Source organism: Mustelus asterias, chromosome 3 (genome assembly GCF_964213995.1).
Source record: "Mustelus asterias chromosome 3, sMusAst1.hap1.1, whole genome shotgun sequence".
Taxonomy (NCBI): domain Eukaryota; kingdom Metazoa; phylum Chordata; class Chondrichthyes; order Carcharhiniformes; family Triakidae; genus Mustelus; species Mustelus asterias.
In genome coordinates, this window is record NC_135803.1 from 155,215,416 (window position 1) to 155,238,269 (window position 22,854).

General features: G+C 44.9%; 1 protein-coding gene across 1 annotated transcript in view; it reads left to right on the plus strand.

Moving 5' to 3' along the window:
* eefsec (eukaryotic elongation factor, selenocysteine-tRNA-specific) overlaps nucleotides 1-22,854 on the plus strand; it is a 362,154-nt gene that overhangs the window by 162,792 nt on the left and 176,508 nt on the right. Inside the window, exon 5 of the mRNA XM_078209988.1 lies at nucleotides 17,022-17,666. Within this exon, the coding sequence (XP_078066114.1) occupies nucleotides 17,022-17,666 (645 nt within the window). The remainder of the gene's footprint in view (nucleotides 1-17,021; nucleotides 17,667-22,854) is intronic.

Below are 22,854 nucleotides of genomic sequence, written 5' to 3' on the forward strand. Positions count from 1 at the left end.
TTGGTAGCTTCACCAGGTTGATACCTCATTTTTAGGTATGCCTGGTGCAGCTCCTGCTTGGATACTTTGAGTGATTTGTATCTGTGCCCTCTGGTCTCTCTGTTCCCCTACTTCATTGGACACTTACTTTCCCAAAGAGTATGTAGCCTGCTTATTCTTCTTACCAAATGTACCATCACACTTATCTATATTGAAGACCGTATGTCATTGGATATGCCATACACACCCATTCTGCAAAATTGTTAATGCTGTCCTGCATTTTATTGCAGTCTTCCTCTTATTAGAATACCAGATCAGAAACCCCAATGTACATTATGAAGTCAGACCAGACCCCAACAATTTGCTATTTTGGCATTAATGTGACGATAAGATGTTTCACTCCAGGTACGATTATATTGACACAGTGGGAAGCTTTTATCAAAACAATTTTTATCTAACAACACAGTTTAACTATAACAAATGAATTGGCTTAACATTTAACAATTGAATAATACTTGAACATGACAAGATACAAATCTGAACTGCTCACCTATCCCTGTGAGTTCCAATTCAAGCAATATTCCTCTTATAGACTTAAATCCCCTCTTTAAACAAGTTAGCAAAACACAGGCTTATTTGCTTGTACTTAAGTTGCCAGTTTTAGAGCTTTCAGACAACCTCTAGTGAGACAGACAGAGAGGCACATCTTACTTCTTTCAGAACCAGGCAGTAACTGCTTGTTTTTAAAATGAAAGAGAAATTATTTTTCCCTGAAAGCTTAGCTCCCCCCATTAAACATATGACTCTGTTCCTGTCCATCATCCTAATCAAAACTTGACTCTGAAACCCCAAGTAAATGCAACAACATCAGCCCTGCTTAATCAAACACTTCATGTACTTATCCTGTTCTCCCAGCTACTAATTTTAAAAGATTTCCTGGTCAAATCGGCACCCTACAAAATAGATCTGCATTCTAAACATGCCTCTTACATGAAACATGATTTATATATATTTCTTAAAGGCACAGTACCATCACACTCTAGATAACTACATCTCCAATTTGAGAGGTCACAAATTTTTTAAGCTGTACTTGCAATTCCTGAGTCCAAATCGTTTATTTAAGTTGCAGCAGTCCCAGCACGGACCCTCGTAAAATGCCACTTCTCACTTTTTGCCAATCCAAGTAACTACCTTTAGCCCTCTTTCTCTGTTCCTGCTTTGTGGCCAGGTTTCTATCCATTCTGCTACTTGATTTCTGACTTCTTACCTTAGTCATAGAATCATAGAATCCCAACAGTGTAGAAGAGACCATTCGGCCCATTGAGTCTGTACCAACTCTCTGACAGGGTTATCTTACTTAGGCCCTCTCCCCTGCCCTATCCCCGTAACCCCACACATTTCCCATAGCTAATCCATTGAACCTACGCATCATGGGACACTAAGGTGCAATTAAGCATGGCTAATCCACCTAACCTGCACATCTTTGGACTATGGGAGGAAACTGGAGCTCCCGGAGGAAACCCACGCAGACATGGGGACAATGTGCAAACTCCACGCAAACAGTCACCCAAGGTCAGAATCAAACCTGGGTCCCTGTCACTGTGAGGCAGCAATGCAATCATGAGTCTAAAATGCAGAATGTTATAGAAGGTCTTTGCAAATCTAAATATGTTTTATCTACCACTTTATCCTCATCTACCCTTTCCGTTACATCTTGTAAGATTAATCAAGCATGTCCTACGATTTCAAAATCCATGTTGACTATTGATATTATCAGTCTCCAAACGCTTTTTGACTGGACTTTTGAATAAAGATTCCATTATCTTTCCTCACGCTTATATTATGCTAATTGTTAGATCTTTGAACTTGTTCGACTTCCCTTCTTACATGTAGGAATCACACTAGCTGTCCTCCAGTTCTTTAGCACCATTCCCTTTTCTAATGAGATTTAATATATGTGTAATAGTCTCTGCTATCTCTTCCCTAACATATTTTAATGTGCGCAGATACAATCCATCTGAACCACTGGTTTTATCCCCTTTATGTTTGATTAGTTCATCAATTATCTCCCCCTCGTCCATCTTAAATGTCTCTATCCTTTTGATCTTTTCTTCTAATGTCACATCGCTGTGTTAGTCTCCCCTGATAAATACTGAGTCAAAGTAATTATCATTTCTGCCATTTGGCTGTCCTTACCTGTGTTTATTATGTGTAACCCTTTGTGACCCTACCTACCCCGTCTTGATTTTGCTTTTGTTATTCATGTATCTACAAACTTTTTATCATATTCCTTGATAGTTTACTTTTGCAGTTGCTTTTTTGGCTTCTTTGCCACCTTTCCATTCTTTTTTGTTGTATTCTCCCTGATTGTTTGTGTACTTAGTATTTGCCTTTTATTTTAGCTTCAGAGATCGGCACATGGCCCTGCATTGCTGGCCCGTAAACCACCCCCCCTCCCCCCGCCCCCCGGCCCAATGCTGGCTTCCCGCACCTCCACAGGCCAGCCCTATGTCCTATCCTGTCCCCACCCCCAGGCAATCCTGAACCCCGCCCCCACCACCCAGATGACCAGCCTCTGATTACCCCCTTCCCTCCCTCTGCCTGCAATCCCGATTGCCCGTGTAGGTCCTGTCCCCTCTGGCCCCATCCCCTTGGCGCTGACCAATGCCCGGTGGGCAGTACCAAGGTGCCCATTGGGCATTGCCAGTTTTCCCCTTGGGTAGTGCCAGGGGCCCACTTTTACTCTCGACCTCCTAGGTGCCTCCATGGCCTCTGCTCCCTCAAGCAGGGTTGGGGCCACCAGCTCCCCATTAGTAAACTCCGCTGGAGGGAATCATTCCTTGTGGGGGGTGTGGGAGAACGTTAGCGGGCCCGGGGATTTAAGTCCTGGGCCCACTAATGACTTTGAAATGCAGGTTTGCATATTGAAATCAGCTCCGTACCGATTTCTGCTGAGGAGCCAATGACTCCAAAAAGCTTTGCCGCGGTGACGGTGGTGAGGGGGTGGGGCCTATGGGGGTGATCGGTGGGTGGTGGTGGGTCTCACTGTTTCTCCACACTGGGATTGCAGGCAGAGGGAGGGAAGGGGGTGATCAGAGGCTGGTCATCTGGGCGGCGGGGGGTGGTTTGGGATTACTCGAGGGGTGGAGCAGCACTGTGGGCTGGGAGAATCGTCCCCAAGATTACAAATGCCGCCCCTACTACCTTCCGAGGGAGTTCACCTCCATTATCCTGATGGCAGTTTACATCCCACCCATGCGGAACGTGAAAATCACCCTGGATGAAATACACACCATGACGTAGCCTCGAAACGAAACATCCCGAGGCCTTGTTCATCGTGGCCGGAGACTTCAATCAGGCCAAGCTCAAGAGCGTCATACCAAGTTACCAGCAACACGTCTCCTGCTCTACCAGTGGCCCAAACATCCTAGACCACTGCTACACAAATATCAAACATGCCGACCGCTCTATCGCCCGCCCACACTTTGGTAAATCAGACCACAAGGCTGTGCTCCTGCTCCCGGCTTACAAGCAAAAACTGAAGCGGGAGAATCCATCAAAGAGAGTCTTGAAATGTTGGTCTGAGGATTCGGATGATCTCTTGGAGCTGCTTGGAGTCAGTGGACTGGTCAGTATTTAAAAACTCTGTGACCAGCCTGAACGAGTACGCCACTACAGTAACTGACTTCATTAAGTGTGTAGAAGACTGTGTGCCAAAGAAGCAAATCCGTGTGTTCCCCAACCGGAAACCATGGATGACCAGGGATATCCACTGCTTGCTGAAATCTAGGTCTGAGGTGTTCAAGTCAGGCGTCACTGACCGATACAAGAAAGCCAGATACATCAAAAGGAGATCCATCAAAAATGCCAAAAAACAATACCGGACCAAGCTAGAGTTCCAGGCTAGCCACACCGACCCCCGCCGACTATGGCAAGGTCTGCAAGACATAACAGGCTACAAGATGAAGGCATGTAAAATCGCTGGCTCCAACGCACCTCTCCCTGATGAGCTCAATGCATTCTACGCCTGTTTTGAGCAAGAGGTCAGCGAGAGCACATCATCCACCCTGGAAGCCTCGGATGAACCTCTATCTGAGGTCACCATTGCAGATGTCAGAGCAGCTTTCTCGAAGGTCAACCCACGGAAAGCGACTGACCCGGATGGGGTATCCGGACAAGCACTCAAATCCCGCACGGATCAGATGGCGGGAGTATTCGCAGACATCTTCAACCTCTCTTTACACCAATCTGAGGTCCCTATGTGCTTCAAGAAGACGACCATCATCCCGGTACCTAAGAAAAGTCAAGCAGCGTGCCTGAATGACTATCAGCCGGTGGCTTTGATATCCATCATTATGAAGTGCTTCAAAAGGCTAGTCATGCATGAATCAATTCCAGCCTCCCGGACTACCTGGATCCACTACAGTTTGCCTATCGCCACAACAGGTCCACTGCAGATGCCATCTCCCTGGCCCTGCACTCAACCCTGGAACACCTAGATAACAAGGACACCTATGTCAGACTCCTATTTATTGACTACAGCTCAGCCTTCAACACTATTATTCCTGCGAAACACATCTCCAAACTCCGTGGCCTGGGCCTCAGCACCTCCCTCTGCGACTGGATCCTGAACTTCCTAACTCACAGGACACAATCAGTAAGGATAGGCAACAACACCTCCTCCACGGTTATCCCCAACACCAGTGCCCCACAAGGCTGTGTCCTCAGCCCTCTACTATGCTCCTTATATACCTATGACTGTGCGGCCAAATTCCACTCCAATTCGATTTTTAAGTTTGCTGACGACACCACCGTAGTGGGTCGGATCTCAAACAATGACGAGACAGAGTACAGGAATGAGATAGAGAATCTGGTGAACTGGTGCAGCGACAATAATCTCTCCCTCAATGTCAACAAAACGAAGGAGATTGTCATCGACTTCAGGAAGCATAAAGGAGAACATGCCCCTGTCTACATCAATGGGGTCGAGAGCTTCAAATATGTATGTGTCCAGATCACCAACAATCTGTCCTGGTCCCCCCATGCCGACACTATAGTTAAGAAAGCCCACCAACGCTTCTACTTTCTCAGAAGACTGAGGAACTTTGACATGCCAGCTATGACTCTCACCAACGTTTACAGATGCACCATAGAAAGCATTCTTTCTGGTTGTATCACAGCTTGGTATGGCTCCTGCTCTGCCCAAGACCGCAAGAAACTACAAAAGGTCGTGAATATAGCCCAGTCCATCACACAACCAGCCTCCCATCCATTGACTCTGTCTACACTTCCAGCTGCTTCGGCAAAGCAGCCAGCATAATTAAGGGCCCCACGCACCCCAGACATTCTCTCTTCCACCTTCTTCCGTCGGGAAAACAATATAATGGTCTGAGGTCACCTACCAACCAACTCGAGAACAGCTTCTTCCCTACTGCTGTCAGACTTTTGAATGGACCTACCTTGCATTAAGTTGATCTTTCTCTACACTCTAGCTATGACTGTAACACTACATTCTGCACTCTCTCATTTCCTTCTCTATGAACGGTATGCGCGCAAAAAACAATACTTTTCACTGTATACTAATACATGTGACAATAATAAATCAAATCAAAATTAAAAAAATCAACTCCAGGGTTCTAGAGTGAGCTCATTCCATCAAGATACACTTATTGCTAAGCCAGTGATGTCTGCGTTGGATCAGCTACGCTCATCGGGTGGATGACAGCCACATACCCAAAGACCTTGTACGTGGTGAACTGGTCTGTGGGCCACAACCTCCTGGGAGTCCATACCTTTGCTGCAAAGGTACACAATAGGACGATGGGGGAGATTAACACTGACAGCTGTATGTCAGTTGTTTTTGGCAGTGACTTTCGGAGGCTGGCTGTTTGGTAGGGCTTTAGAAGAGACGCGGAGAATTGAAAAGCTCAACTGTCGAGGAAAGGATCCAGAGAAAACAGCAGTCAGCAGATCATGTGCCACTTCAGTCAACTGTCTTCCTGTTCCGCAAATGTGGCAGAGACTGCCATACCGGAGTGGGGTTCCTAGGCTACATCAGGCAATGCTTAACACAGGCTGGACCACCACGACATAGACCGCTATCTTACAAGACAGCAGACTGCCAGCGAGGGAGGATTATAGCACTTTGTCCAAGTTCAATTTTACAAATTAAAGTATTAACCAGCTAGAGCACTGAAAGGATTTGCTGATTAAAACAAACCTCTGAGTGGATGCAGCTTCCTTGGTGACCTCCCAAGTGCAAAATAGATCAGATTACAAGCACCGAGCAATCCTGCAATTCCTTCCTTCGAAGGACCTGTCTGTCCTCCAATGTTTTATTGTTTCCTCTCTTCTCCCATCTTTCTGATTGCAAAGTCCCTATTCTCCATTTGAAATCATTGGAGCAGGAGGAAGCCATTCTGCCCTTCAAGCCTGTTCCACCAACCTTCAATTGGCGAATGGCTGATATGTATTTCACTCCATTTACTTGTCTCTGTTCTGTAACATTTAAAATCTTTGCCTATCAGAAGTCTATTGGTAAATCCTGGGCGATTGCAGGTTCAGACCCTGCCCCTGTGAGTAGAATGTATTGGAGCATGCTTCGGATTGGTCCTAGAATCCAGTTCAGTTTGTAGCCCTCAAAAACAAAAGAGTGGTCAATTGCCTGAATTCCTCTTCGGGCCTCTTGTACATCACTGATTTTAATCGCTTCACTATTGGTGACTGTGCCTTCAGCTGATTGGGCCCAAGCTCTGGAATTCTCTCCCTAAACCGCCACTCCTCTCTACCTCGCTGTTTTCTTTTAAGACGCTCCTGAAAACCTAATTCTTTGACCATCCTTCTGTTCATAAGACCGTAAGAAATAGGAACAGGAATAGGCTATTCAGCCCTTCGAACCTGCTCTGTCACTTAACAAGATCATGGCTGATCTAATACTCAACACTTTCTGCCTTCTCTCCTTCACCCTCTGTACAGACCCAACCTTTTTAATCTTTCCTCATCTGGCAATCCCTCCATAATGTGGAGATGCCGGTGTTGGACTGGGGTAAACACAGTAAGAAGTCTCACAACACCAGATTAAAGTCCAACAGGTTTATTTGGTAGCACAAGCCACTAGCTTTCGGAACGCTGCCCCTTCATCAGGTGAGTGGGAGTTCTGTTCACAAACAGGGCATATAAAGACACAAACTCAATTTACAAAATAATGGTTGGAATGCGAGCCTTTACAGGTAATCAAGTCTTAAAGGTACAGACAATATGAGTGGAGAGAGGGTTAAGCACAGGTTAAAGAGATGTGTATTGTCTCCAGCCAGGACAGTTAGTGAAATTTTGCAAGCCCAGGCAAGTCGTGGAGGTTACAGATAGTGAGATATGAACCTAAGATCCCGGTTGAGGCCGTCCTCTTGTGTGCGGCACTTGGCTATCAGTCTCTGCTCAGCGACTTTGCGCTGTCGTGTGTCGTGAAGGCCGCCTTGGAGAACGCTTACCCAAAGATCAGAGGCCGAATGTCCGTGACCGCTGAAGTGTTCCCCAACAGGAAGAGAACACTCTTGCCTGGTGATTGTCGAGCGGTGTTCATTCATCCATTGTCGTAGCGTCTGCATAGTTTCCCCAATGTACCATGCCTCAGGACATCCTTTCCTGCAGCGTATCAGATAGATAAGGTTGGCCGAGTTGCAAGTGTATGTACCGTGTACCTGGTGGATGGTGTTCTCATGTGAGATGATGGCATCCGTGTCGCTGATCTGGCACATCTTGCAGAGGTTGCTGTGGCAGGGTTGTGTGGTGTCGTGGTCACTGTTCTCCTGCAGGCTGGGTAGTTTGCTGCGGACAATGGTCTGTTTGAGGTTGTACGGTTGTTTGAAGGCAAGAAGTGGGGGTGTGGGGATGGCCTTGGTGATTGAGAATAGGCAGCCTTCACGACACACGACAACGCAGAGTCACTGAGCAGAGACTGATAGCCAAGTTCCGCACACATGAGGACGGCCTCAACCAGGATCTTGGGTTCATGTCACACTATCTGTAACTCCCACGACTTGTCTGGGCTTGCAAAATCTCACTAACTGCCCTGGCTGGAGACAATACACATCTCTTTAACCTGTGCTTAACCCTCTCTCCACTCACCTTGTCTGTACCTTTAAGACTTGATTACCTGTAAAGACTCACATTCCAACCATTATTTTGTAAATTGAGTTTGTGTCTTTATATGCCCTATTTGTGAACAGAACTCCCACTCACCTGATGAAGGGGCAGCGTTCCGAAAGCTAGTGGCTTGTGCTACCAAATAAACCTGTTGGACTTTAACCTGGTGTTGTGAGTACCTCCATACCCAGGATCATCCTCATAAACCTCCTCTGTATTGCCTCCAATGATACATCTTTCCTTGAATAATGGGACCAAGACTGTACACAGTATCCTAAATGTGGCCTCACTAGTACCTTGTACAGTTGCAGCAACGCTCTTTACTTTTATGCTCCAGCTCCCTTGAAATAAAAGCCAGCATTCCATTTGTCTTCTCATTTACCTTCTGCACTATGCTAGCTTTCTGGGTTTTGTGAACAAGGACCCTCAAGTCCTTCTGTGCTCCAGCTTTCTGCAGCCTCTCTCCATTTAAATAATAATACGCCTTCTCATCCTTTCTTCCAAAATGAACAAGCTCACATTTCCTCATATTGAGTTCTATTTGATAATTTTCTGTCCACTCATTTAACCTGTCCTAATAATGGGGCTCAAATATCGTTTGATAATCACTAGCGCCTTGGGACATTTTGCTGCATTAAAGGTGTAATGTAAATTCACATTGTTGTTGTTGAATTAGTGCTTCACATGTCAATTAAGTTCAGAAGCCATTGTGATCTCCTTGCACTGGCACAAGTTAGTAACAATCTCCGCAGAGTTAAGAGTACAAGGAGTGGGCTAGGGCGTAACTTTGAAATGACTCATTACTCACTTCTCAAACTTGAATGAAGTTTAAAGGAAATAGAATCATAGAATCCCTACAGCGCAGAAGGAGGCCATTCGGCCCATCGAGTCTGCACCGACCACAATCCCACCCAGGCCCTATCCCCATAACCCCATGCATTTACCCGAGCTAGTCCCCCTGACACTGAGGGGCAATTTAGCATGGCCAATCTACCTAACCTGCACAGTGATTAACACTGCTGCCTCACAGCACTAGGGACCCGGGTTTGATTCCCACCTTGGGTCACTGACTGTGTGGAGTTTGCACATTCTACCCGTGTCTGCGTTGGATTTCCTCCAGGTGCTCCGGTTTCCTCCCACAGTCTGAAAGACGTGCTGGTTTGATGCATTGACCCGAACAGGCGCCGGAGTGTGGCGACCAGGGGAATTTCACAGTAACTTAATTTGCAGTGTTAACGTAGGCCCTACTTGTGACTAATAAATAAACTTTACTTTTACTTTAAATCTTTGGACCGTGGGAGGAAACCAGAGGAAACCCACACAGACAGGAGGAGAATGTGCAAACTCCCTACAGACAGTGACTCAAGCCGGGAATCAAACCAGGGCAAAAGCACATTACTGCATGCTGGAATCTGAAACCAAAAGAGAAAATGCTGGACAATCTCAGCAGGTCTGACAGCATCTGTAAGGAGAGAAAAGAGCTGATGTTTCAAGTTCAGATGACCCTTTGCCAAAGCTGGGTTCTTGGTGCTGTGAGGCAGCAGTGCTGGCCACTGTGTCACCCTGCCACCCAAATAGACTAAACAACTGCTATCCCCATCGATTATGTTCCCTGCAAGTTGAGAAACATGCCTGCATTTAGCCATCTACATGTAATCTTTAAATTGATTTTCGTTTTTTCCGAATGACTCTATATCCTTGTGACCCTGAAATACTGGCAGGTTGTGTGTGTGACCTGACCCTTCCTGGACTTTCGGAATCAGGAAAATAGTTTTGTTAATTCCTCACCTAGGTAACCTGCACTCACTGTGGTTTATTTTTAATTTGCTGATCCTTTAAATGCTCCATAAAGTTAGTATTTCATTGTATAAAATTACACCCTGGTAGATTGCCACAAATCCTCTGATATAAATATTTATGTTCTGAAGCCACTTCCTGTCCTAAACTGCACTGGATTTTCTGCAGAGTTATATTAATAATTTTAGAGTGATTTTGGTATCAAAATAATCATTTAAAGATTCTGTATTTTTCTTCAAATTTATTTTATAGTCGGCATGAATAAAAGTATCAAACATTCAGTTTTCCCACGTGGCAGCAATCATAGGTAAAGGCTGAGTTATAACAATATGGCAAGCTTGGAGTATTGTGTGTAGGTTTGGTCTCCTTACCCGAGGAACAATATTCCGGTCATCGAGGGAGTGCGATGAAGATCCACTAGACCAATTCCTGGGTGGTTGGGAAAGTCCTATGAGGAGAGATTGAGGAGACTGGCTCTGTATGGTTGAACGGTTTCAACAGGGAGATGGACATATCTCTAATTTTTTTAAAAAAGGGAAAGAGGGTTATGGGGAATAGGTGGGGAGATGGATTTGAGACCAGGAAGTGATCAGTCATGATCTGATTGAATGGCAGATCAGGCTCAAAGGGCTGAATTCTGCTCCTAATTCCTATGTTCCTATGTATTCTGTTGAGTTTAGAAGAATGAGCAGTGACTTCACTGACGTCCACAAAATTCTGACAGGGCTCAACAGGGTAGTTGCAGGAAGGAAATTTCCACCGATTGGGGGGGTGTCTAGAACCAGGGGACACTGTCTCCGAATAAGAGGTAAGCCATTTACACTGAGATGTGGAGAAAATTCTTCAATCAAAGAGTAGTGAACCTTTGGCATTCTCTATCCCAGAAAGTCATAGAAATCATAGAAACCCTACAGTGCAGAAGGAGGCCATTCGGCCCATCGAGTCTGCACCGACCACAATCCCACCCAGGCCCTACCCCCACATATTTACCCGCTAATCTACGCATCTCAGGACTCTAAGGGGCAATTTTTAACCTGGCCAATCAACCTAACCCGCACATCTTTGGACTGTGGGAGGAAACCGGAGCACCCGGAGGAAACCCACGCAGACACAAGGAGAATGTGCAAACTCCACACAGACAGAGACCCGAGCCAGGAATCGAACCCGGGACCCTGGAGCTGTGAAGCAGCAGTGCTAACCACTGTGTTACCGTGCCGCCCAGTGGGAGATTAGTGGGAGATTAGTCATCATGTTTGTTGAAAGCAAAGATCAATTGAGTTCTAGATCCCAATCACATCAAGGGATACGAGGATAATGCAGGAATATTGTGTTGGGGTAGATGATCAGCCATGATCTAGTTAAATGGCAGAGCAGACTCGAGGGACCAAATGGCCTACTCCTGCTCCTACGTACTTTTCTGTTGTTTTCTACTGCATTTTTCATTTTTTCCTCCTTCCATTCCTCCCTCGTCTTGCTACCCAATCTCTTGATCACTTTCTTCCTTCCCTCCTTTTCTTCCTTTCTCCCCTCCTCATCTTTTGATCAACCTCTTCTTTCATTATTTATCCAGTCCTTTCTTTCCTCCCTTCTTTCTTCCTTTCCTCTCTTCCTTTTATTTCCTCCATTTTCTACCTTTCCTATTTCCTCTATTCCTTTCTTCCTTCCCTCTCCCTCTTTCTCGTGTTTCCCTTTTTATCATTCCCCTCTTTCTTACTTTTTTCTGTCCTTTCTGTCTTTCCTCCCTCCCTCTTTCTCTTTGTCTGCTCTCCCCCCACCATTCCCTGCTCCTTTTCTGTTGTGCTAATATTTTCTAGTCTTGTTGGTAAGCTACAGGAACGAAGTGTCTTTCTAATATTGTTTGTGTTTAATGTTGTGATTCTGGTTGTAGCTGGCTCGTTCTTTATTCTAGGAAGTAGAGAAGCCATTTTAGTTTTTATAATACAGCAGCTCTGATGAAGAGTCATCCAGACTCGAAATGTTGGCTTTGTTCTCTCTCCACAGATGCCGTCAAACCTGCTGAGATTTTCCAGCATTTTCTGTTTGTGTTTCACATTCCAGCATCCACATTATTTTGCTTTTATCTTATATTTTATAACATTTCTCTCTCTACTTTTCCATAGATCCCAAACCTCTACTGTACTGATTTCCATAAAATTGACTTAGTTACAGTTGGTGATTTTCATTCCTTTGTATTTTGTAATTATTGCAGTGCTCTGCTATAGGCATCCCAGAGTATCCGAGGGACAGTAATGAAAGGGCAGCACCGTGGCACAGTGGTTATCACTGCTGCTTCACATTGCTAGGGACCCGGGTTCGATTCCGGCCTCAGGTCACTGTCTGTGGTCTGCACATTCTCCCCGTGTCTGCGTGGGTTTCCTCTGGGTGCTCCAGTTTCCTCCCAAAGTCCAAAGATGTGCAGGTTAGGTGGATTGGCCATGCTAAATTGCCCCTTAATGTCCCAAGACGTGGGATAAATATGTGGGATAGGGCAGGGGGGAAGGCCTGGATAAGATACCCTGTCAGAGAGTTGGTACAGACTTGCTGGGACGAATGGCTTCCTTCTGCACTGTAAAGATTTGAAAACCAGAGAATGATTTCCCTCATGTTTTGTGATGATTTAAAATAAAAGAAATGTTTATTGAACAATTACATAAACAACAATAAAATCAGCTAGAAGGACACTTACCGAAATCAATGGCTATTCACGGTATTCCCAGCTTTACCCAGTTCCAAACTCCTTTATTTCCCTATCTTCGGAGCTAATCTTCCTCAACCAACATCTTTTAAAATCCATAAACAGAATCCAGTAACAGTTAACATACAACGCAGTTATATCTTTTGGGGGTGTTACTGATGTAGGACAAAGCAACTAGTTGTTCGAGGCAGGCTTTCATCACAGACCCAGTTTACTGGGAGTTAGGACAGCTGAACTGAGATCTCAAAACAGCTACTTTTTCACAGGTTGAATTGCTTCTGATGTACAGTTTTCCCCTTTCGATTTTTTGTTGTCTAAACTGACCTCTTCATTTTGTGAGTCTACCTTTTGGAATGCAAAGTTCACAGCTTTACTCTTCCTTTGAATCTCTGACACCTTATTCAAACCCTTAATAGAAACTAGAAGCGGGAGTAGGCCATTCAGCCCTTCTAGCCTTCTCCGTCATTCATCTTGATCATGGCTGATCATCGAATTCAATATCCTGACCGCCCCCCTCCTCCCATATCCTTTGATCCCTTTAGCTCCAAGAGCTTTATCTAATTTCTTCTTGAAATCAGACGTTTTGGCCTCAACTACTCTCTGTGGTAGTGAATTCCACACATTCACCACCCTCTGGGTGAAGAAATTTCTCCTCACCTCAGTTCTAAAAGGTTTACCCCTTATCCTCAAACTATGACCCCCTAGTTCTGGACTCCCCCACCATTGGGAATATTCTTTCTGAATCTACCCTGTCTAACGCTGTTAGAATTTTGTAAGTTTCTATGAAATCCCCTCTCACTCTTCTGAACTCCAGTGAATATAATCCTAACCGGCTTAGTCTCTCCTCATATGACAGACCTGCCATTCTCAGGAATCAGCCTGGTAAACCTTTGCTGTACTCCCTCTATAGCAAGGACATCCTTCCTCAGATAAGGACATCAAACTGCACACACAACTCCAGGTGTGGCCTCACCAACGCCCTGTACAATTGCAGCAAAACACCCCGATCCCTATACTCAAATCCTCTCGCTATGAAGGCAAACATACTATTTGTCTTTGTTACTGCCAAATCTGCAAATTTGGAGATAATACATTCAGTTCCCTTTTCCAAATCATTAATATACAATGTGAACAGTTGGGGTCCTAGCACAGATCCCTGCGGTAGCCCCACTAGCCATTGACTGCCAATCAGAAAAAGACCCATGATCAGAGGTGAGCTGGCAAGATGGATACAAAACTGGCTCAGTCAAAGAAGACAGAGGATAGAAGTGGAAGGGTGCATTTCTGAATGGAGGACTGTGACAAGTGGCGTTCCTCAGGGATCAGTGCTGGGACCTTTGCTGTTTGTAATATGTATAAATGATTTGGAGGAAAATGTGACTGGTTTGATTAGTAAGTTTGCGGACGACACAAAGGTTGGTGGATTTGCGGATAGCAATGAGGACCATCAGAGGATACAGCAGAATATAGATCAGTTGGAGACTTGGGCGGAGAGATGGCAGATGGAGTTTAATCCGGACAAATGTGAAGTAATGCATTTTGGAAGGTCTAATACAGATAGGAAATAGACAGTAAATGGCAGAACCCTTAAGAGTATTGATAGGCAAAGGGATCTGGGTGTACAGGTACACAGGTCACTGAAAGTGGCACTGCAGGTGGAGAAGGTAGTCAAGAAGGCATACGGCATGCTTGCCTTCATCGGCTGGGGCATTAAGTTTAAAATTGGCAAGTCATGTTGCAGCTTTCTAGAACCTTAGTTAGGCTGCACTTGGAATATAGTTTGCAATTCTGGTCGCCACACTATCAGAAGGATGTGGAGGCTTTGGAGAGGGTACAGAAAAGATTTACCAAGATATTGCCTGGTATGGAGGGCATTAGCTATGAGGAGCGGTTGGAGAAACTTGGTTTGTTCTCACTGGAGCGACGGAGGTTGAGGGGAGACCTGATAGAAGTCTACAAGATTATGAGAGGCATGGACAGAGTGGATAGTCAGAAGCTTTTTCCCAGGGTGGAAGAGTCAATTACTAGGGGGCATAGGTTTAAAGTGCGAGGGGCAAGGTTTAAAGGAGATGTACGAGGCAGATCTTTTACAGAGAGTAGTGGGTGCCTGGAACTCGTTGCCGGGGGAGGTAGTGGAAGCAGATACGGTAGTGACTTTTAAGGGGCGTCTTGACAAGTACATGAATAGGATGGGAATAGAGGGATATGGTCCCCGGAAGGGTACGGGGTTTTAGTTAAGTCGGGCAGCATGGTCGGTGCAGGCTTGGAGGGCCAACGGGCCTGTTCCTGTGCTGTAATTTTCTTTGTTCTATTCCCCATTGTTACCAGCTTATCTTTGGTATGCATCTGTTTGTAGCGTTGCTGGGCTCATCAACATATCAAAAGCACTAGTTCCATTACCCCAACCAACCTGTCCCTTCCTTTAAGCAGCTTCCATTTTAAAAATACATAACCAGCAGAACACATTCCGTTTTATTGGATTTTCTTGATATTTTCATGTCATCACGATTTTCCCTGACACCAATCCTAATCCTTTATTTCAATTTTAAATTCAAAGTAAAGGTGCTTTTAATTTCATGGTTTGCTGTCTGTGAGAATACTTCAGTGTGATTGGCTGCTTAGCCTACTTGATGATATCACTGCTGTGCGAAGCCTGGAGATCCTCTAGCTCTTTGAGGCCAGTGCTACTTCACCGCTGTGCAAAATCCAGCCCAAATTGATATATTCCTAATATCCTGGTTGGTACAAGAAAGTATTTCTCAGCAGATTTTGTAGATAGATGTATTAATCTGTATTCTGCAATGCTCCTCTTGTAATGCCAGTTTGCAGCTGAACTGTGCAGATTAGGATAATTAAATTCTCGATCAATGATGAGATAGTCGTCAGATCCAGAGCAATAAATGAGGCTCCAACATTGGCCTCATGGTCTGAGCCAGAGAGGGTGGGCTCCACTTCCTGATCACCATCCAGTAACCATTGGTGAAAGGAGGATGGCTGCCAATACAAGGTGAGAATGGGTAATAAAAGCAAAATTCTGCGGAGGCTAGAAACCTGTAATAAAACCAGAAAAGGCTGGAAATACTCAGCAGGTCTGGCAGCCTCTGCAGAGAGAGAAAGTCAGATAGAATCATAGGATCCTGACAGTACAGAAGGAGGCCATTCAGCCCATCGAGTCTCCACCGACAACAATCCCACTCAGGCCCTATCCCTGCAACCCCACATATTTACCCCATTAATCCCTCTAATCTACGCATCCCGGGACACGGAGGGGCAATTTACCATGGCCAATCAACCTAACCCGCACATCTTTCAACTGTGGGAGGAAACCAGAGCACCACACAGACACGGGGAGACTGTGCAAACTCCACACTGACAGTGACCCAAGCCGGGAATTGAACCCGGGTCCCTGGCGCTGTGAGGCAGCAGTGCTAACCACTCTGCCACCGTGCCACCCTAATGATATGACATTTCGACAGAACAGAATTACAGTTCTGTAAAAAAGTCACATTTGACTTGAAATGTTAACTCTGTTTCTCTCTCCACAGCTGCTGCCAGACCAGCTGAGTAATTCCAGCCTTTCCTGGTTTTAGTCAAGGTGAGAGTGGGATGTTTAGGTGGTCCTGTTGGTGCTTCACTGGTGTGGCTCTTATGCAAGGAATGGCCAATCTGAGATGGTAGCAGAGGATTTGTAAAACCTGTGGATCCATACCATTCTGGAGAGGAGGAGAGAAAATGAGATCTAGATAGATTTGTCCACATCTTACTTGTGATGATGTGGAGTTGTCGGCGTTGGATTGGGGTAGGTTAAAGTCCAGCAGATTTATTTGGTAGCATGAGCTTTCAGAGCAGCACCAAATAAACCTGTTGGACTTTAACCTGGTGTTGTGAGACTACTTACTGTTCTTACTTGTGATGATATACTTCTCTAATTTTTCTTTTTTCAGCTTCCCAACCTGCGATACTTTTTTTTTGTACTGCTGCTTTTAAAAAAATTTCTTCATCCAATTTTCAATAAGCTCAGAGACTTCTGCCTTTGTCTGGCTCTTGCCATCATGTATTTACGAATCCAGATCTCCTGCACTGTCATATCCTGTATTATAATGGGACAGACAGGCGAGATGTGGCATTTGATTTCAAAGCCTGGAGTAATAACATGCAAGTTCTAAAAAGGGTCATCTTTTTATCAGAAGCCAAGGATCCAGCGTTTGTACAATATTAATCATAGTCGAGCAAGTAAATGGCTTTTGTGTTTCTGTGCACTGAGGATAAGCATGCATAATTTATATGCCCCAGTGGCCTGAGGTTTCTGCGATAATATTTCTTCAGGAATTTAACTTCACTCGGTTTCTGTCTCTTTTTTTCAAATCCTCTGTCACACAAATTTTTCTCTTGATTTTTCTCTTCGTAGGTCAACCGGAAGGTCAAGTCCATGCAGATGTTCCGTAAGCCGGTGAACACTGCCATCCAAGGTGACCGTGTAGGGATCTGTGTCACCCAGTTTGACCCCAAACAGCTTGAGCGGGGCCTGGTCTGCACCCCAGAATCCCTGCGCACTTTGTATGCCGCCATTGTCTCCGTCAAGAAGATACCTTATTTCAAAGGTTCAATCCACACCAAAGCCAAGTTCCACATCACTGTTGGCCATGAAACGGTCATGGGAAAGGTGACATTCTTCAGTCCCGCCCCTGAGGATTTTGAGAGCGAGCCTCTGTTGGATTGCTTTGTCTTTGACAGAGAATACCTTTATCAGGAGGAGTACCTGTCGCAAGCCAAGGATATTAGTGCTGACAAAGACAAGGCCAGCGCCCAAGCTGAGGGAGGCCAGGTGCCCAGGCAACAGTGGGCCCTGTTGGAGTTTGAGAAACCCGTGACGTGCCCCAAGCTGTGCCTTGTGATCGGTTCCAAGCTGGATACGGACATCCATGCCAATACCTGTAGGCTTGCCTTTCATGGAGTCTTGCTGGAAGGTTTTGAGGAGAAAAACTACACTGAGGTCTCTCTGGCCAAGCTGAAGGTCTTCAAGCTGAAACACAAAGAGGGACAAGTGGAAAGGGTAAGCAGATCTAATACACCAATATTTGACACCTGTCACCTCCGTTTGATGTTTTCAGAAGCAGAATGGCTAAAATGAAACATTGCATCAAGACATTTACGAATCCACTTTCATGATTCACCAATCATTAAACTGCAATTTAAGAGTAGCTTATCTCCAAATTTTGAATTTTTAGTTCATATTTTGAAGCTGTGCCCACCAGAGTTCCCACTAAAGTTCAGACAGAATTCCCAGCAGAGAAATGGCCACTTGGCCCAACTCATCTCGACCATTCTTTGTACGCTCCTCCTCCTACCCACTTCATCTCACCCTATCTGCATATCCTTTCTATTCATTTCTTCTTTTCCGGCCTTGGGTCACAACCTTGGTGGAGTTTGCACGTTCTCCCAGTGTCTGCATGGGTTTCCTCCGGGCATTCCGGTTTCCTCCCATACTCCAAAGATGTGCGAGTTAGGTGGATTGGCCATGCTAAATTTCCCCTTAGTGTCAGTGGGGCTAGCTAGGGCAAATGCATGGGGTTATGGGGATAGGGCTGGGGTGGGATTGTGGTTGGTGCAGACTCGATGGGCTGAATGTACTGTAGGGATTCTATGATTCTTTTTGTACTCACCTACTTTCCCTGTAAAGGCACCATATTTGTTCAACTATCTTTATTCTATTTTCCCAACTTAAGGAGTCAAGAATGAGTAACAACAACTTGATCTATTGAAACCTCATCCCTTGACTCCTCTAATTCCCCTGCTGAAAATGTTGCTCTCACACCAACTCCTATTTCAGCTGTATTTAAGAGAGAGATAGATAGGTTCTTGATTGCTAAAGGGATCAAAGGTTACGGGGAAAAAGTGGGAGAATAGGGTGAGAAATTTATCAGTCATGATTGAATGGTGGAGCAGACTCGATGGGCCGAATGGCCTAATTCTGCTCCTATATCTTATGATCTAATCAGCAATATTTTGAGCAATCATAATTTTTGTCCTTAGCAGATTATTTGATTAATGACTTTATTCATTTTAAATTTACTTGTGATCACACATTGTTACAGAGATGCTTGCCGACTGACATTACCTACAAGTCCATGACTGAATGTCGGACAAGCAGTCTGGCCATTTAGACTTGGTGTAGGGGATCGAGAGTGCTGGTGGTGAAGCAGAACCGGGTTGTAGTCAGCGCACACGTGAAAACTGGCGCTGTTTCCAGATGAAGTCACCAAGTGGGCATCAGTAGATGAGAAAAAGAAGGGCACCAAGGTTAGATCCCTGGGGGACCACAAGTAACAATACAGGAGAGGGAGATTCTCTGACTATGATTGAATAGATAAGAATGGATCCATGAATGCAGCCTCATCCAGTTGGATGACATTGGAATGGAGGATTCTGTGGTCAACTTTGTAGACTGTAGATAGATCAAGAAGGATGAGGTGGTAAAATTGTCTTTGTCACAGTCACACCATAGAATCATAAAATCCCTGCAGTGCAGAAGGAGGCCATTTGGCCCATCGAGTCTGCACCGGCCACAATCCCACCCAGGCCCTATCCCCATAACTCTACTTATTTACCCTGCTAATCCCCCTGACACTAAGGGGCAATTTACCATGGCCAATCAACCTAACCCGCACATCTTTGGACTGTGGGTGGAAACCGGAGTACTCGGAGGAAACCCATGCAGACACTGGGAGAACGTGCAAACTCCGCACAGACAATTACCCAAGCTGGAATTCGAACCCGAGTCCCAGCGCTGTGAGGCAGCAGTGCTAACCACTGTGCCACCGTGCCGCCCTATGTCATGTCAAGATCACATGTGTCATGATCTTGTTAGAACCTGTTTCAGTATTTTGGCTGGGGCGGAAACTTGATTGGAGCGGTTTAAACATGGAGTTCCAGAAAAGATGGACACAAAGTTGGGAGGTGACAACACATTCAAGGGCTTTGGAGATGGAAAGGAGGTTGGAGATGGGGTAATAGTTAGCATGGATGGAGACATCAATGGCTGGTTATTTTGAGGAGTGTGATGATGACAGATTTGAAGAAGAAAGGGACTGTGCTTGAGGAGAAAAAAACATTAGTGTTATCAGATAAAATGGGAGTCAGGAAGAGAAGCTGGAAGACCGGCAGTTTATCCGGAATGGGGTCAAGGGAGAAGGTAATGACGCTCCAGGATAGGATAAACTCGGAGAGGGCATGAGAGGGAGAAATAAAAAAAAAAGGAATGAGGTAGGAGGGATCTTTAGAGCAACGCTTTGCAAACATTTTCCTCTTATCTCATTTTGAAGGTTGAAAATTGCGATGGCCCCAGAGTGAGAATGAGGGGAGGGAATGTAGCAGCCATGGATTCATCAGATCAAAAGAAATGAACTAAACCTTCACCCCATTTCCATTTATTTTATTTCATTTCATTTTTAAAATCTTATTAATCCATTTTTGTTACTTCATATTCTTATTATTTTTTATTTTAATTTCTTCCCTTGTTTCATTTGTCCACTTCTAAATCTCACTTTCCATTCTGTTGCCCCCTTTCCCTACCCCACTAGGGCCATCTGCCACTTGCCTCATGTTGCCTTTTGATACTCTGCAACTTTGTTCTGCCATTTACATATTCTGATCTCTTAATGGACTCTTTTAGTACCATTCCCAGCCTTTATAGCCACCATTTAGATTCCTTTTGTCTTTGTGTCTCTGACATCTTGGTCAATTACACAACCCACCCCCCCCCCACCCCCTACTCTTGCTGTATAAATCTTGTCCTTTTTTTGTCTTCAGCTCTGACGAAAGGTCATCTAGACTCGAAACATTGGCTCTATTCTCTCTCCACAGATGCTGTCAGACCTGCTGAGATTTTCCAACGTCTTCTGTTTTTGTTTCAGATTCCAGCATTTGCTGTATTTTGCTTTTATCTCAGAGGGAGATGTCTGTAGTTATACTCAGTCTGAGAGGGAGGTATCTGTAGTTATACTCAGTCTGAGAGGGAGGTATCTGTAGTTATACTCAGTCTGAGAGGGAGGTATCTGTAGTTATACTCAGTCTGAGAGGGAGGTATCTGTAGTTATACTCAGTCTGAGAGGGAGGTATCTGTAGTTATACTCAGTCTGAGAGGGAGGTATCTGTAGTTATACTCAGTCTGAGAGGGAGGTATCTGTAGTTATACTCAGTCTGAGAGGGAGGTATCTGTAGTTATACTCAGTCTGAGAGGGAGGTATCTGTAGTTATACTCAGTCTGAGAGGGAGATGTCTGTAGTTATACTCAGTCTGAGAGGGAGGTATCTGTAGTTATACTCAGTCTGAGAGGGAGGTACCTGTAGTTATACTCAGTCTGAGAGGGAGGTATCTGTAGTTATACTCAGTCTGAGAGGGAGGTATCTGTAGTTATACTCAGTCTGAGAGGGAGGTATCTGTAGTTATACTCAGTCTGAGAGGGAGGTATCTGTAGTTATACTCAGTCTGAGAGGGAGGTATCTGTAGTTATACTCAGTCTGAGAGGGAGGTATCTGTAGTTATACTCAGTCTGAGAGGGAGGTACCTGTAGTTATACTCAGTCTGAGAGGGAGGTATCTGTAGTTATACTCAGTCTGAGAGGGAGATGTCTGTAGTTATACTCAGTCTGAGAGGGAGGTATCTGTAGTTATACTCAGTCTGAGAGGGAGGTATCTGTAGTTATACTCAGTCTGAGAGGGAGGTATCTGTAGTTATACTCAGTCTGAGAGGGAGGTATCTGTAGTTATACTCAGTCTGAGAGGGAGGTATCTGTAGTTATACTCAGTCTGAGAGGGAGGTATCTGTAGTTATACTCAGTCTGAGAGGGAGATGTCTGTAGTTATACTCAGTCTGAGAGGGAGGTATCTGTAGTTATACTCAGTCTGAGAGGGAGGTATCTGTAGTTATACTCAGTCTGAGAGGGAGGTATCAGTAGTTATACTCAGTCTGAGAGGGAGGTATCTGTAGTTATACTCAGTCTGAGAGGGAGGTATCTGTAGTTATATTCAGTCTGAGAGGGAGGTATCTGTAGTTATACTCAGTCTGAGAGGGAGGTATCTGTAGTTATACTCAGTCTGAGAGGGAGGTATCTGTAGTTATATTCAGTCTGAGAGGGAGGTATCTGTAGTTATATTCAGTCTGAGAGGGAGGTATCTGTAGTTATACTCAGTCTGAGAGGGAGGTATCTGTAGTTATACTCAGTCTGAGAGGAGGCTATCTGTAGTTATACTCAGTCTGAGAGGGAGGTACCTGTAGTTATACTCAGTCTGACAGGGAGATATCTGCAGTTATATTCAGTCTACAAAGCAGGCTAGATGGGGTCTTCGGGAGAGGTGTGATTTGTGTTAAACTCGGATCTAAACGACAGGGTATTTGTTGTCGTGCCACATGCATTAATTTAGTTATAAATGGTTCTTTCTGGGCACCCTCCGCAGAGAGTAGGTGATTTATTTGCAGTTAAATCGCAGCACATTCTTTATTTATCATAATTGGAGCACATGGAACAGGGCTCCAGTGATTGAACTGTGAAGATTCAATTTAGTGAATTTGATATTGCTGCACTGCCCTAGCACTGGTGCATGTGGTACTTTCATTGATGTTACAAAGCCAGTCTGCTCTTAACTTCCACCAGTGGCAAGTGCTTATTTTACACGTGAGAAGCTATTTTTGCTGCCTTCAGCGTCCATTCTACCCATTCATACATTCTACTCAATGCTGTGGATAAGATTTCAGGAACGAGCAGATAAACGGTACCCAATCTGTGGAGTGTAAAATAGGCTGCATTGTTCACCATGTTACAGTAGCTATTTCAGATTCAGAAGTGCAGGATGTAATACTCCCTTTGTCTTACTCAACAAAGAGCTGAAAATACAGTGAATCTCAAAAGTTCCATTCTGTGTAATGCTTGCACATCCTGACTGTCTTGCACTTTTAAAAAAAAAATTCTGCTATCGTATTTCAGCACTCAGCAAGACACAACCAGCTTTGTCTTCCTTGATAAAGGATGCGGAACACTCCTGCTTTATTGCTAGCACCAAAAAGCCTTTGCAGTCTAATTTCTTTTTTAAAAATCTGACAACATTATCCATGTTGTGCCACAACTGTTGTCTTTGTGCAGGAGGGTGGGGGGCGGGGGGCGGTAGGAGGAAGGTTATTCCGGTCCACTACCCTAGATCACGGCACACAATTCAACCCTCAAAATCCTTCCAAAATTGAGGGTG